Genomic DNA, 16,854 nt, shown 5'->3' on the forward strand with positions numbered 1-16,854 from the left:
GTCTCTTCCAACAGAAACTATTCTATGATTAGAGACAACTGCTGACTTTAGGGACCGCAATGTTTCTGATGATTTGCCCTAAGACCATGGAGATAGCCAGGAGTCTTTCTTAAGCACATGCTTAATATTCTAATAAGCTTAAGAAAAGTTTTGGGTAGCAAAGCTTTGACTGCAGTGAGAAAACATCCAGAGCTTCGAGTCCAAATACCAGACTCTGGCTTTTGACAAGCACAACAGAGCATGAAATGGCAATGAAGAAGGGAGAAACAGCTCTACAGAACAGTGTTTCACAGCAGCGTTTGAAGCTAGCTGTAGAATATTGGTTTACTGCGGGCCCTTTTGCACCTTTGCGGCGGCTGGGGGCGGCTGCGGCGCCGAGAGCGCTCGGCGGGGCCGGGCGGGCAGAGCCGCCGGCGCGGTAACGCTGACACCTCGTGGCCGCCCGCCCCGCCGGCGGCACCGGGGACAAGTCGCCCGGACTACACCAAACGGCATTTTTGGAAGGGTCGGGAGACGCACCTCTTGGCTGCACAGCGATCTATGGGAAAGTGACCTCTGAAATGTTCTGCTTTCTTGCCGGGGCATAGGTCAGTAGCCAGACACCTTCCGTGCTGCTGAAAGCCTGACTTATCCTGGCATTTCTTATGGCACAGAGTGTTATCGCACTGTCCCGCAGCTGGTGGCTAGGCAAGAAAAGTATTTGCAAGTCTAAAATGGGCCAAAGTTCCTAGTCCATGTGGTTTATATGCTGTAGTTTCCTGGAAATTTTTGCAGTTAACCAAAGTGCTGCTTGCCGGGCCCGTGCCCGTCCCTCCTGCTCTGCCCAGCAGTAAAACCACAGGATGACGGCAAAGGCATAGCTGGATGTTTTCCTGCTAACTCGGCAGCAAAGCTGTAAGCTAACATATAAGGGAACTAATGTTACTTCAGTGAAGCTATCTATGCTTGTCACAAAGAGTTCTTGCTCCTGTGTCAATGAAGGACAATTGGGTGTCATGGAAACTCGTAACTCAGCTGTGTCCTGATCTCATTTCAGCTTTGGCATCACCCTCTATAAAGACTCTACACCCATCATTTTAGCAGAGGGTGTCTGAAGCACAGCTGACAGCAGCTGCTGCAAATACAGGCCATAGTTTGGAGAAGGTCATGCAGGAGCCAACGAGGCACATGTCAGTTTGCGGAACAAGCCAAGAGAGAAACCTGCCAAGAAACACCTTCACTGCATGCCCACGTACACACACAGGCACTCAGACAGAGGAGAACATGCAAGTACTTGATATAGATTTTTTTTGTTGCTGATTAATTCAATAAAACCTTTGTCCACGCTTGTTCCAGAAATTCAGGGGCTCAAAAGACTTTCATAATTCAACAACAAACAGATCTACAAGCTCAGTAGAACAATATCAGGAGTTATTTTATATCCTCAGGGCAAAATCTAAATAATTCCAAAGGCAAAACTTACACAACCAAGGTATTTCTGAACAAGGAATAATATTATCTTCAATAGGAAACCATGAGATTAGCCCTGTTCTATTCTTGTGGTGTGACTTAACCACAAGTTCACTTCTGCATAAATTTATACAACTGAGTACCGAAAAATTATCCTCACAGTTTAAAAATTCCCCTGGGAGCTTCCTGTAAAGTTCCTCTCACAGATGAATTTGTCCCTTTGTAATTCTGGGAGGGAGAAAAAAAATGTTACTTCTCCATTTTCAATATGCATGAAATTGAGGTGACTGGGTTTTCACTGCAGACTCACTTTTTCAATTAATACAGCATGTTATTGAATCAAAACACCTTCATGCACCAGTAGTACATGAAAGCCTGTGCTTTGAAACCAGTACTCAGCAATTGATTGCCTGAATGTGGACCTCCAGGAAAGGGAAAGCAATTCTACATCCTGCATTACAAGCTTGTTATTTATTGTTTTGTACCTTTTAATAATGGACTTGTTTCTTTAAAATTGTTCATAAATCTACACATTTAAAATTAAATCCTAGTAATTGTGTAAAGTGAATGTAAACATTTCAGAGGAACCAATATGCTGAACTTTCTTACTAAACACAGCAGTTTTAAGAAAGATTAAGTTTTAGGTGTATAAAACCTCTAAACACTTATTTACCTCTTACTGAAAGACGCCAGATTTTAAACACAAAGACGCTATATCCTGAAATTTGAATCTTGACCAGTCTAGTCAAGTATAATCCACTTTACAGTTTGTTGGTGGTTGTTTGTTTGGTTTTTTTTACAGTGTTCTATTACATTCCTTAAGGCAAATATACTCAAAATCAAGTATAATCTATTATACTTGTCAAGAGGAACACTGTGTATACTATTGCAGGCCTCAATCTGCAAATCTCCATTCAGATGAGATAACCCATTTTTGCAACATGCATCTGCATTAATCACTCCTGAAAAACCTATTCATGAGCATCTGGCAACAGCACCAGTCAAGATTGCTGTGCAATAAATATGTCCCAGTTCATTTCATTGTAAATCAATGAAGCCCATTTTCCACAAGGGAGAAGTTATCCCCTGCCCCCAAACCAGACATGCAGTAGAGAGGCCTTATTTGCTAAGGCGCGAGTACAGCACTAGGCCAACATACCTGGTGGCTGTTACTCAGCTTTTCAGTCGCAACATGGGCAGGACAGACAGGGGTGTCATCCATTTACAGAAACAGGAGACAAAATAGAAAGGTCTACAGTATAGTGAGTGTCACAGCACTGTATCTGTTCACTGCCGAATACTCTTCACTAGAGTAACAAATAACGATAACTCTTGTTCACTATTTTTTTTTTTTTTTCCTTACAGGGCTGGAAATAATTGGTGGTGGGTCCCTATAGTTGCACCTATGCTGGGAGGTGTACTTGGAGCAATGACCTATATTGTTTTTATTGAAATTCATCACTCAGACACTCAACCAGGAGAAGAAAATGATGTGTATGACAAATACGAACTGACCAATGTGGAGTAAGAAGTGAAGAATTTTCTCTCTCATTCTGTTGTGTAGTTTTTATGCAAATGATTGCTTGGACCATTTTATAAAACCTGTATGCCTCAAGTAGAAATTCACATTTCAAAGCAGAAAATCTATATAAAAGACAAGATCAAAACTGACCTCTTTCTATGAAACTTCAGGCTGATCACATTAAAAACTGGGAATTTGGGAATAGGAGCAGTAAATTGTTGTTCTTTTCATATGGCTTTCAGAACAAGTCATCTCCTACATTAAATTGTAGTGAGATGATGCACTGACCTGCTAATTCAACACATATGATCTTAATCATGTTGCCTAATTAACGGAAAATAGATGAGATATTTTTACAAAATGGGATGCACAGGTAGTTAATTTGTTCAGTGATGAATTAACGTGCAAGAGCACTGCTCACGTCTTAGAGCCATTACTTAAGAATGGCTGCCTGAAAATTCAAAACAATACCTGAATTGCCTAAATGTCAACTGAAGTGGTTCTAAATAACTTGCTAAACTTTTATGAAGTCACTAATTGAACAGCAAGGAATCAACTTATCAGTGATGAGGTTTAGTAACTTGGAATGCGATCACAAAAGCTAAAAAATGTGTGTTATAAGATCAACACCAAAAAGACAAAGCTGTACTTCTGCACAGGTTCTTCATAACAATAATGTCCAGTTATTTTTAAACTATTTACTTGACCTTTATGCTACCCAATATTAAAATCCTAACCTAGAATATCAGTATGAACCTCTTCCGCTGTGCTTTCTGGATAAAATGAATCCCTGTGGAGATGGGCCAGCAACAGAGGCTAATGCTGTGCAGAGGTCAGCACAAGGCCTATGCCTGTATAAGCTTTAAAGAGGCCTTCTGCTGGTGATCCACATGGGGGGGATTTCATCAGCTTTATGGGAGTAATTTTTATTTTTGTAGCAGTAATTAAAATTAGAAACTGGTGTCAGACCTAGTCCTAGTTCTAAATTCCCCAGGGAAGGCCAGCTCCTCATCAGAGTTCTGAAGCATGGGTTCTCTCTTGCTAAAGAGAAGTGGTTGGACATACACCACTCCCTAAATATCCAGCCTTGAATAATTAAGTTATTTCTGCTTAGTCATTGTGAATTGAATCTAGCCAATTAAATCAAAGTTCATTTGTAATATGTATACATATATATATATATGATTGGTGGTGGTGATCATGAATAAATAGACATCCTATTCAGTGACGCTCCTGAGCTATTTTCATGGCAAAACTTCAGGGTACCAAGTTCAATGCACTCATTTTAGCACATTCTTCCCTTTGTACTCCTACAATTCTGCTCCCTAGCATTCCACAATTTTTTCTGGTATCGGTCCTGACGGGAGGAACCCTTTGTGATGCCAGTAACCACACATTTTGGTGAGGTATCCACACAAGTGTTTTGGAACATACTGTGGTGAGAATCTGCCTCAGCGTTCGGGCAGATCAGGCCTGTGTCACCATGTGTCTTTATCATGCTCCCTGGTATGCTGCGCTCAATTGTTGGCAGCAAAGGCATAGAACTATCAGGTCAAGCAAAACTTTGCTTGCTGCAGCTGTAAGTCAGATGATGTGGTACACTTGGGGCAGTATAGTTCCAATTTTAATTATATTTTTGAATAAAACTTACAGAACTGTAACGAACTTAGGCTGACCAGCAACCATATCAGCCCTGTGCAAAATGCTCATTTGATTCAGTGTTTCTCTGCGGTGGGTTAAAAACAGATATAGCTATAACCCATTCACATTTGACTGCATAGTATCATTATCTGGAGGGCCTCAATAACAAGAAAGAGGGTTTACAGAATCAGTCCTCAACCCAAGCAGAGGCAAATACAGGAGAATCAAGAGTACAAAGTGGAAATGATTCCTAACTGCAGATCTTATATTGGCAGCACAGACAAGCTAGTTCATCTGTCCTGCAAATTGATAAATCCCACTACATAAAACAAGATGGTGTGTAAAAGCAATTGCAGACTGAGCCTCCTTTTGCTCCCCCTTGCAATGAGAGCTGTCTCGCACCCCTTGGTGATACCTGGCAGGAGCACTCCTAGGTGGCCGCCAGCCATCTCTGTCAGCAGAGGGATTACATAGGTAGGAACAGCCAGAGGGCTGCCCTCAGGTCTGAAAGGCACATACTCTTCCACTGATGCCAACATCTAACATGAAATGTCTGTGCAGAAAATAAAAACAGACAGCCAATTAAGAGAAGTAACTGATTTTGTTCAAAATGGTAGAGGCAAATTATCACTTATTGTGCTAGAATTTTGTATAGTCTGTAGGCTTCATACACCTCACGATATTGTGTCCTTTAATACACCATGGAAAACATGGGGAAAAGAAGAATACTGGTCAGGAATGAGAAGTTTATTTCTACAACCTACTGAGTGACCAGCTCACACTTGCTGTGTGTCTGTGCGTTGGCCAGGGTACATAAAGTTGTATGTTTTCTCAAAATCCTTCTGATGAAAACAGGTTTTGCCTGTAAGTCAACATGATTTGTTTCTCCTATTCATGACATTCCTATGCACTGAAATTCTGTATAAGTGATATTTACTTGTTTGAAGTTATCAACATTCACATCATAAGCAGTGACACAATAGAGTGATAGCACAGCAATATGTAAAATATGCTCTCAATAAGTTGTTGTCAACCCTATGCTTGCTTAAATAACTCATTCTTAAACTTCAATTAGTCATTTAGTAGGTTTTTAAATTCTTTGAAGATGCATGGTACTAATACTACAATTCGTACTGACTTCATAAACCCCAGAATTTCATTCAGGAACAAGGTGTTATAGCCCTGTCTCAGATTTGACATAATTTACATTTATAAGCATAAGACTGAATTCCTGCTTTAGGGACAAAACTCAGTTGAGTTTTAACTACAGAGCCATGAACAGTATCTCCATAATATAAAGGGAACAATAATAATCATCTCATGCCATAAGCTTTCACAGACATCATGATTGTTTTGCGCAAAACAAAAAAACTATTTTTACTTTGCATGAACTATGCAATTTTCTAATATCAACTGATATTCAGTGGTTGCACTCATATTGAATTAATATAATACAGTTGGTAACAAGAAACAGTTTTTCCAGCTGTAAGACATTCTGCTTAATGAATTAATAGTAATCAGGCTTGATCGTTTTAATGTTGAAAAAAATTCATTTTCAGAGCATTGCTCAACTTTCGGGCTGTGTTTGTTCTTTTTGGGCAATGTGTTTGTTCTTTAGAGCTAAACTTAGTACTGAAGTAATTTGGAGAGTGATCCTGCAAATAGTACTGGGTTAAAGGTTGGCTACTGCATGTTGTTTCATAGAAGCCAGTGGAATTATTCACAACAGGAGGCAATACAGGCAAGGATAAGTGCTCGGAGAATCGAGCTCAGAGTATACTGGAAACTGTACTTTCTTGTACTTTTGAACCATGGATCTGTATGAATGTGCTGTAGTTCCAAATAAATACAGTCAATCCCTAATAAATGCATTCCAGTACTATTTTTATTTTTATAAACAAATCCCCCCTCTGGCACCTAAGGACATATTAAGAAATAAATAGCCGCCTATTATGACTTACAATGTTTTATAGCCTTGTGCTGGAAGAACACATTGACTAACAAGCTGTATTCCCAGAGTGCAGCCGCTGTGGCAGATTTTGTGGGTCAGAAGTAGCACCACAGCACCGAAATACTCTCAGGTGAGTAATGGCCATTGCTGGGCCAGGAGGGACCCGTGCAACGAGAGAGCCAGGCCCTTTGTCTCTGGACCTTCCCCTGTTCCTGCCTGGGGATGCTTTCTGCCACAGCTTTCCCACAGGTCTAACGATAGCCAGAACCTAGGTGGGATATTTTGCTTAAGTCCCTCTTCAGAGATTGCTTTTAAGGCATGCATATATCAATCAGATTTGGCCTACAGCGCTTACAAAGTGCCCCAAGCTAATTTATCTATCTTCTACTCTACAGATTTGTAACAGGGACATGCTTTGCTTGTTCCATTTAAAAATCACATGAAAACCTGTTCTGCAGGCACAGGGGGAAGAGGGAAATATTAGAAGCTTCAAATTTACTCAGGAAGCCACAAAAAAAGAAAAAAACACCAACACAAATAAAACCAACAACTCAATTTGAAGTGGCAGCAGGCATTTTATCCTCTATCCATCCTAATGACCCTTACCTTCCCCTCAGTCTCTCTGATTTTCTGTTCTCCTTTCTTTCTCCTGCCAACACTGTGCGCTGTGCTCTGTTTCTATACAGTACAATACATCTCCAGAGATTTAAATGCAGCATGCTTTTCTCAGTTACTTATGAATCTTAGAAAGTTCTCATGAGAGCAAATTCAAGTTTCACCTCACACGCTTGTTTTTTGGCAGTTGCTTGCATTTTTTCCCCACTGTTCCCACCAAACAACCTTGTGCTGGAAAATATAACAATTAACTGTAACTTCCAGTAACAGCTGCTCTTTTTCTGTTTAGTACAATTGCTATTGCGTAACAGATTACTTCTTGCAAACATGTACAAATTTGAAAGCCTTCCTTTTTCAAACCACTATTAAAAATAACCAAGATTATCCAGAAAAAATTATTCTCTGCACATCAGTTAGTAGTTTGGGGTTTTATCTCCAATTTGCACTTACAACCTGTTAAAAAAAACACCCTCTTATTATTGTACTGTGAGTGCTAGTGTCTTTCTGCTTATTTGCACACTCTAATGGCATAGTCTCAGAGGAGAAAGTAGTAGGTAAATACTTCTAGCCATTGGCATTTCTTTGTGTATTTGAATCAAATATTAAAGAAATCCATATAGTATGAAGCTAGACGTGGCACACTCATGTTATTTTTCTCTCTTTGCTGACCACTACTTCCTTCAAAGGTTGTTCCTAAGATAGGGAACACAATATTACAGCACTTTAAATCAGCGGTGATCAAGCTTTCTGGCCAGATAACCCAGTTAACTCCTTTTCCACAACAGGGGAATGGACTAATATGGTCTCTCTCCGACCTGCCTAGGGACAGAGCAGTCTGCTTTAAATTATTAGAAATCAAGCTTTCCTTTCACACCATCCAGAAATTCAACCATCCAGAAACTGAGAGTAAAGATCCTGCTATGTGCTACACTGACAAATAAAGCCATAATAAAGAAGAGAGAAAACTTCAAAGGCTGGTTAAACAAAGCAAGCCCTTTTGGACAGAGGTCAGCTGATTGATAAATGCTTGGTTACTTCAGAAAATAGCACACATTTTACTGAGGAATATGAAAATAAAGAGACAACGGTATGAAATAACACCATCAGAAGACTGTCTTTTTGTTCACCTATCAGAAAACACTTCTGTCTTGGACGCAAATTCAAACATTCTCAGTATCACCAAGAGGACCAGTTTAGGCACATGAGTACTACTATTTCCTCAGCATTAGGCACATAATAGTCTAGTAGTTGAAGGATACTTTTCACGCCCTCAGAAATGAAAGTACTTTGTTTCACTGCACAGCTCGTCTCAGGAAGCCTTGCCTGCCTTCCAGTTATTAACAGGACTGTGACTGGAAAAGCAACAAAGCAAACAGTACATTAAGACTTGAAAAGTCAGCGTCTGAACAAAAGGAAATGAACAATCTCAATCAGAATTGAAGAGATGCAACATTTTCTGTAGCATGATGGAGGCATCAAATAATAAGCACAAAGTCAAAGCAGCAGCACAAGCTTGGCAAAAAAAAAATAAATTGGTAAATTAGAGAGCTGGGTGTTTTGTAAATGCCTTTTAAGTAGACTAATAAAATAAATTCTATTTGACAATAACAGGAATAAACTGCAGTGGTGGTTTTTTCCATAGTAAAGGAGCAAAATTTGAGTATTTTAACATTTTCAGATTATTGAAACAAAGTAAAACAAACAAAAAAAAGAGGAAAAAAAGAATGCAAATATCAGTGGGGAAAAGGGCAAGCACAGTAGTAACTTTCTTGAATTAATTTCCAGCCCCATGAGCCCTGCTGCAGCCCCTCACAAGGGGCAGTAAGGACCTTTCCATTTAAACTGCACAGTACCAAGACCAGAATTGTTGTATCTTCATTTCCGTCTCAGATGTTCAAGACATTGGCAACTGATGGCAATGCACTGCAGAAAACTTCTTCTACGTAACCATTTTGCCATCTAAGGAAGAAAGCCTGTTTGGCTTCAGTGCAGAGAGAATTTCATCTCATACACATGTAATCCCCAGCGGGTTCATGCTTTTCAGGCTATAGAAACACATGTTTTTGAAGATGCTAGCACTGAAGAACAGCTATCAGAAACACAAATAGAGACATAAATCCATCTGCCAGATTACCATGGAATCCCAGGAGACAAAGCAAGTGCAAAGGCTGCTCCAGCAAGTCTTGGGGAAGGAAAGCAACAACAGACAAATCTTGACTCAGAAACACATATTCTTCACACCTATGAATAGTCTTCACAGAAGAATGCTTCGAAGACACAGGCCGTTTGCAAACGGAATGTATATGCAAACCGCACTAGCACTTCTGAGGCTTCTGATCCAAGCAAGTGTGATGGCTGAACAAAACATGGATATAACTACAAACATTTCAATCTGCTCTGTCACAAAAAGAGAAAATACTAAAAGCTACAGAATACTGGAAGCCATTAATAGCCCTATTTGCTGTCAAATAGGTAGTTCTTTGAAATTAGAGAAACACAAGAAACTGAACAGTACAGCTTTAAAACAAAGGACAAAAATCTACCTAAACTATTTACCCTGCCTGCAAGTGAATCTGTAGCCTTTTCTTCTTCGAAGTCTTTTATCTGGTTTTCTAGCACAACTGTCAGCAGGCCAGTTCTCTCAAGGGCTCCCCTCTTGACTGTGCGCCACTGATCTCTCATATCCATTGAGCACCAGGCCCCATCTAAAATATTCCATTTCCATGAAGCCAAAAAAACCAATTTCAAGGTGTATTTCAAAATGCATATGGTTCCATACAAATTCAAAGTGTATACTGCTAGTAAACTTGTTGTCCAACAATTCACCTGGCAATTACACTCTTTTTCTTGCTTTTGATGAGATGTGTTGCTTACAGCAACCCAGCAGAACAACAGTTATCTCACTAAGGGAGATCTACAGTACATGGGATTTCGATTTCCCCCAAGGGAAAATCCTAGAAAAAGAGATGTAGCTCAGGCATTGGTGGATTTTATTTGCTATACAAGATCGACCCTGAGAAACTGGGTACTTAGCTACACTCTGTTACAGGATATGGTGCAAAAATCAGTAAGAATAAGCTTGTCTTCCAGATTCTGGGTGGAAAGTGTTTAAGGTTAACAGAGTTCTTATTTGTACATCTGGTTTCAGGTAATTTCATTAGAAATTAGAAAGCCAGAAAAAAACATATGTCCCTAAAAATATTAAGTAAAATTTAGAGCATACCTAACCTGGAAAAAAAAAAAAATCTCTCTTCAGATATAGAAACTTCACTCCATTCCCAAACAGCAAGTATATACAATTCATAAAAATTAAATGTTGTAAAGGAACTGCTACAATCCGAGCCTTTTTGATGGCATTTTAACATTATGACTGAGATAACCATGCCCAAAAATACTTAGTTTGCTTTACTTCCAAACTTACTTTTCTTTCATAGATTTATAACACCATAGCCTCTGGCTATGAACTTTGCTTCTGTCATCATTTTTCCTGATGTCCCTGAAGGCGTAGTGCTCTGTTCCAATGCTTCTGAACTTTCTCATATTTCTTTTTGCCTTTTTTTTTTTAGTAAACACAAACACAGTCCTTTCTTGTGTGCTTTTATTTGATCTGATGGTAAACACGTCCTCTTTCATGATCATCTCGCTCCTCAGCTTTGGTACAAACAGCAAAGCTCCCTGACTCCCTGCAGGTGGTGCATCTGACTGTAGAAGAGCAATGTGTTACACACCAGGCTTCCAAAAAAACTGCAGCTGCTCAGCCCATCCTAGAGGGCTTCATCCCACAAACCTTTCTCTTACAGTGGCTTTGGGAAGATTTTTTCCACTGTCAGAATAGTCCTTCATTCTGTAGGACAGCTTTATCAAAAGCAACGTCTAGCACGGAGGCTGTAGTGGTACCTCAGCTTCACTGGTGTGAGAGGAAGAGGATGGCGGGCCTACCAAGGAGGGGTGCAGTGCTGACTGTGGGTGTCCAGCTGTTCTGCAATAAGGGTCAGATAAAAGCTTGGGCAGAAAAAAAAATTATATTGTAGCAAATGTACCACTGAAGCATAAGGAGGTACTTCAGGCACGTGATTCCTCTGCTGGGCAACTTTGACCAAGGGATGCTACAAATACATACAGAAGAGGTGAATATAAGTCGCTGAAGATGCTGCCACGAGCGTTTACCTGGCAAAGAGCAGTTCCTGGTGGAAGGCAGCCCTTTAAAGAAACCTTTTTTTTTTTCCTCCAGAACATCAACAGTGCAACACCCCCTAGAAACCTTTCAGTTACTTACGTATCAAAAGCCACAGCACTTGTAAGCTTTAGTAATCAGCTGTACTCAACCAGTAGATTTTTTTTTTTTTTTTTTAACAAAGCCTGTTTTTAAAAGTTTGATTTGGACAGGGTGCTGTTTATCACAATTACTTACTATTATTTTTTGAAGACTGTGACGTGCTACAGAAACATATTATTTTGACGTAAAATATACATAGTAAATGTGATGAGTACGGCAAGATCACGTTAATTAAAAAAAAGTTATTTATCCGTCTCAGTCTTGAAATATATGGACTATGCCTGTACTTTATTAAGCTGTTTGCTTATGTGAATGTCTTAATTAGAAGATTTTTCAAGTGCTATCAGCTTATTAAATATTAATTTTTAAGAGCAAGGTCTATTGATCCTACTGTTTTTACAGAGGTGGCTTCTGTAATCAGCAGCAGCATAAGTACGAAATGGAGTGAGCAAATGTAACACAAATAGGAGATGCCTCACTTAAGTCACTTGAGTCCTGCACCCAGATGGGGAGGATAATGATTAGACTTTAAGGTCTGAGTGCAGACATTTTTTTGTTACATGTTTGTATGATGCTAAGCACAATGATGAGGCCCCATAGTATTGGGGACGATAATAGGATATGCAGCTTCTCTCTGCTGCTTCACAATAATCCTTGACCCCAAACGTAGCCCTTTGTTGTAGGGGAGACAGATTAACCTATGTCATTTGTGCAGTCCTCGACCCCTCTGGTGAGACTGCTAATAATACAGTTTCCAAGGAATGCCGAGAGTGATGGCTGTCTTTTATGACTGGACAGACTTCCAGTAAACTGAGATCACCATAAACCACGCACAGAGTTTCAGAGGCAGATTCTGGTTCCTTGTTACACAGAGTAGCATTTAGCATAAGCTTACTAAGAGAAGAAACTGATTCTTTATATTCAACAATGAAAGCACAAAACTTACTTATATCCAGAGAAATAAACCCCTTGCACTAATTGCAATATTTGACAACAATGGTATACTTGGAAAGATGATTTGAGCAGATTGCTATGTTCGTATCCCATTACCAGGCTCAAAGTGCCCTTAATTATGTTGTTTGTATGAGACTGAACTACTTTATGCTGCTTTTGGACAGTATGACTAGTATCTCTGGGGATTATCATGAAAAGGTCATGTGTATCTCACAAGACTATCCAAAATCCCAAGATTTTTAATAAACACATTAATCCATGTTAAGTAGCTCACATTCCAGCTACTGTTCTATTATTAGGTTATTTTTTGTACTTGTATTAAAAAAAAAAAAAAAAAAAGAGAGTGTCACCAGTTTGGAAGTACTTTTAAAGATAGAAAAGAACAGTTACCTTTGTACACAAGAGACTGTTGGGGGAATGGGCTGCTTCCATTACGCTACCAGCTAATGCAGCTGCAGGGCAGGAGCCAGAATGTGGTAAAGTGACCCGTACAGTAACATGAACTACATGCTCCAGAGTGAGCTGGAGAGCTCATCATTAAGCTGATTGGTTGTTTTGCCCTCCTGGGAACCTTAATAAAATCTTTAAAGCAAAGCAAGTGCTCATTATTGAAATAGCGTATCGGAATATCTCATGTCAGCAACAGTCTGATCTAATGGTTTACTCCTTAGTCAATATCTGAGCTTTTCCTAAGGGATAACTACTTTTTCCTATTCAGTGTTGAAGGGCCAAAAAATTACAGAGACAGAATTACCATGAAAAACAGAACAGCCTCTTAAAATGACTTCTATCTCCTGAACACCACAAAAGTAAGCTCTCTACAAAAGGGTGGAGAAAGCTATCAGCCTAGCTGTGACAAGGAGGGCTACACAACCTGTAATAGTTGCAGACGAATTGCAAAGATCTGCTGAGTTCAGCATCCGAGTTACAGAAACCTACACACAACTCTCTTCCTCAAGGTTTGTACTAGGAAAAAAGCATTTTCTTATGACCCCTGAGTGATGTTATGTGCACCCACATTCAGAACAGACTGTATATAAAACAGGAATAAGGCTTTGCAGGTATAAAGCAGGTTGCTGGCGTGAATGAAGTATATGGAAGCATGACTGTTTAAAGGCCAGCTGGGCAAAAATTATGCTATCTACTAAGTGTGCATTCAAACTGGGTCTTCATCCAAAATTATATTTTTGGATTTATTAGAAAACTCCAAAATAAACCAAAATATTTTCTTGCTCAATTTTTCAAAAAGAGAATATTTGAACTATAATAAATTTGACTTTTCCTCTTTTCAGCCTCTAAAAATAATGGAATTAGAAGTACACATCATATATTTTAAACTTTTCCCTCATAAATTTTATTTGCCCCCCCCCTTTGCAAATGCTATGTCTTCTCAGTATTGAGGACACTTTAAAACAGTAGAGAATACATGAACCCTATGTCATTGACATCTTTTAAACATTTTGTCCTCAGTGTATTGAAATTTTTTAGTTTCCAGGTGGTTTATATATAGGTTTTTCAATAAGAAAAATTCAGGAGTCCAGGAATCAAAAATCTAGTCCAAACAAAAGTCACTGGATTAAACTGTAACACACGTCCAGAAAATATCTTGCAGAGACCAAATAGAAGAAAAATCATGTAAGTCAGCCAATAAAGAGATTACTTGTGCTGTAAGTTCTTTACCCTTGTCATATAGGAGCACTATGAAAGTGAAAAGTTATCAAAAAATTTGATTATACTACAAGAAAAGATAGGCTAATTGTGTAGACTAATATTGAAAGCTATATATAATGTATAGTCTTAGTACGTTGCCCAGTGTTGCTAAAAAATGGCATTTGATCTTGCGGGACCACAAATTTTCTGTCACGCTAATTTCTTCCTTATCAACTCATGGTTTTTAATCAGAGCAACGTTTCCACAGTACCATTCACCAGCAGAGAATTATATGTACTTAAGCATATTATTATGACAAACAGGATAGGAAGTTCACTGCTTAATTACTTAATAGAAAATTATGTTTAGACCAAAGATATAATGAGAAACTAATGAGTTCCCAGGATAGCTGAAACTAATGTTACAGTACAACCTGTATATTTGTGTTCCAGGAGTTCTTTTTGTTTTACATTATGTTCAGAGAAAGAATTAAAACTCAAATGAGATCACATTCTCACACTTTTGCCTCAGCTTTAATAGGTGGTTTTGTTTGAAGTAAACAAAAGAGTATGAAAAGATACTCCAAAATTCTCTAAATAATTAAAAATAAACTTATGCATGGTTTGAAGTTCACATAAGAAAATGAAATATACTTCAAAAAGCTCTAAAAGTTGAGTCATACCAAATGGACGGAACATATCTCCAAATACAAGACATGCATTAGAATTTTTAGGTTCCTGAAAGATCTCCCCGACTGTTTGGAGCCCACTGGAGGGCCATGGTTTTGAATTGACCAGGTCCATACTTGCCATAGGAATTAGTGCAGTGCATTAATTTAGGACTTTATTCCCACTGAAAGTAAGCCCACTGTTTTCATTGAGTTTTGAATCAGGTTCTCCATGGGCACACATAAAACATCTATCTACTTTCCCTATCTCAATACTTCCTAGTATAAAAATGCGTTTTCTGAGGTATTCACACATTTCATGTATAATTAATCATTCCTTTCATACTAGATTGTTTTGATCTAGACTTACAAGATATACTTGCATATTTTAGTAGTTGCCCACTTACAATCATAGCAACTAAAATTAGATAGTCAATATTTAACCTGTTTATCTCACAATAACAGCCAGTACTGTCAGCAGTAAGCAGTCCATTAGAATAGTGTGCTTCAGTCAAACTCTTTGGAAATGTGCAATATTTAAAGAAGTTGCCTGGTCTTCTCTTTATACGTAATTTATACTTTCTATAAATGTTAGCCCATAAAGGCCTGATGACATGTTATATTTAGTCTCGGTGAAACATGTTGCAAAAAAATCTTGACACAGTTTACTTAACCCCTCTTATATACATAAACCATGTTTGACCTCCTCCAAGACACTTTCAAATATCATATTCATCTTCCCCATCTTGAAAAAAGAAAAAAAAAAACCAAGCAGTGCTTTCAGGATTTTAATTTGATTATAATTCTCAGGTCCTTATGACTGCAAAACCAAAAGATGCACATATATTAGAAAATACAGTCAGTGCAGTTTTGAAATATAAGTTATATAAATTTTTATTTCCTTTCACAGTTTGAATTTGATTTTTAAAAAATAACCTGTAGTTTACTCTCAAATTCCTCCAAAGTCAAGGCCACCAAACAACCACTGTCTACATGAAACAAAAAAATTATCAAAAGTTGGGACTAAGTCTTTAAATAACAATGAAGTAGTCCAGGCACTGAATACTTTTTAAAAAGCATACCTTTTATCTGAGAAGAAAACACAGATATGCCTCCTTGATGTTGGGACTACACATATTGCAGAAGGAAAGTCACAAAAAGGAACCAAGTACCTGATGAAGTCTATGAGATCTGTGGAGAAAGACAGTGATCCCTAAAATTATGAATACTTACAATGAAATAAAGCTCAAAAGCTGTCAAGCATTTTGGAAGAGCTGCTACAGCATACAAACTGAGAGAAACACAATGCAGGTACCCTCATCAAATTTAGCAGTTGCTTTGCAAATGCAGGAGACCTCTTCTCTGCTTTTTCAGGCTGACCAGCCGTACTTGCCAAAAGGCAAAGAAAACAAGATACAGCTGCGGTCGAAAGAGAGGGAGGGAGATGACTATATGACTTTGAGCAAAAATCCTCAAAAGTGGAAGCACTAAAGACTTTAACTAAATGCACATACCTGCATCCTGGGGTACCTGAGCAGAATTTGTTATCTAGAAAAGCTGCAGTTCTCCAAAGGCAGCAGCACAGTTTTTGCATGCCTGGCTGAAGATACTAGCTTGGGTGCCAGGAGTTATATTAATAAGGCTTCAGCTGGGGCTAATTTGCCTCACCTGCTCCTGAAGTTAATTGGCCAAGGAACACCTTGGAACATTTAGGGGCTGGGCTGTCCTGTGGTAACTTTTGTGTTTTACTTCACAAAGTAAAAACATGCTGTTACTTTTTGCTAATCTTTGTAATTCTTGATTAAGCAACTGGGGGCTGAATCCTAATTACCTTACTTTAGCATGTGGCACTTCTCAGCCCTACACCAGTTTCAAAACCAGTATGAAAAGTAAAAGCCCCTCTCTGCAACTACATCTCATTTCCATGAAAACTTCTTTTCCTGAAAATTAACATCTGCAAACTGCCATGGCAATGCCTGAAATCAAAGAAAAAACTTCCTCCCTCGCTGTCATCACCGTGTCCTACTTAAGGGAAACTTTATGATACAAACACCAACTTTAGATCTCACTTTTGGTTGTCAGAGAATCTTGTGATTCTCAAGCAATTCTGTGAGTTGAGTGGCACATTA

At 38.8% G+C, this 16,854-nt stretch overlaps 1 protein-coding gene and 1 long non-coding RNA gene across 3 annotated transcripts in view; one reads left to right on the forward strand and one right to left on the reverse strand.

The window, feature by feature from the left end:
- The window catches only part of AQP9 (aquaporin 9), a 29,647-nt gene extending 23,092 nt beyond the window's left edge, over nucleotides 1-6,555 (forward strand). Inside the window, exon 6 of one of the 2 annotated variants that reach the window (XM_054213929.1) lies at nucleotides 2,815-6,555. In XM_054213929.1, the coding sequence (XP_054069904.1) occupies nucleotides 2,815-2,977 (163 nt within the window). In that variant the 3' untranslated portion in view covers nucleotides 2,978-6,555. The remainder of the gene's footprint in view (nucleotides 1-2,814) is intronic. The other variant, XM_054213928.1, reaches the window with a different exon arrangement.
- LOC128914647 (uncharacterized) overlaps nucleotides 1-16,854 on the reverse strand; it is a 100,846-nt gene that overhangs the window by 11,036 nt on the left and 72,956 nt on the right. The gene's annotated exons all lie outside the window — the stretch shown is intronic.

Source organism: Rissa tridactyla, chromosome 9 (assembly GCF_028500815.1).
Source record: "Rissa tridactyla isolate bRisTri1 chromosome 9, bRisTri1.patW.cur.20221130, whole genome shotgun sequence".
NCBI classification, from domain to species: Eukaryota; Metazoa; Chordata; class Aves; order Charadriiformes; family Laridae; genus Rissa; species Rissa tridactyla.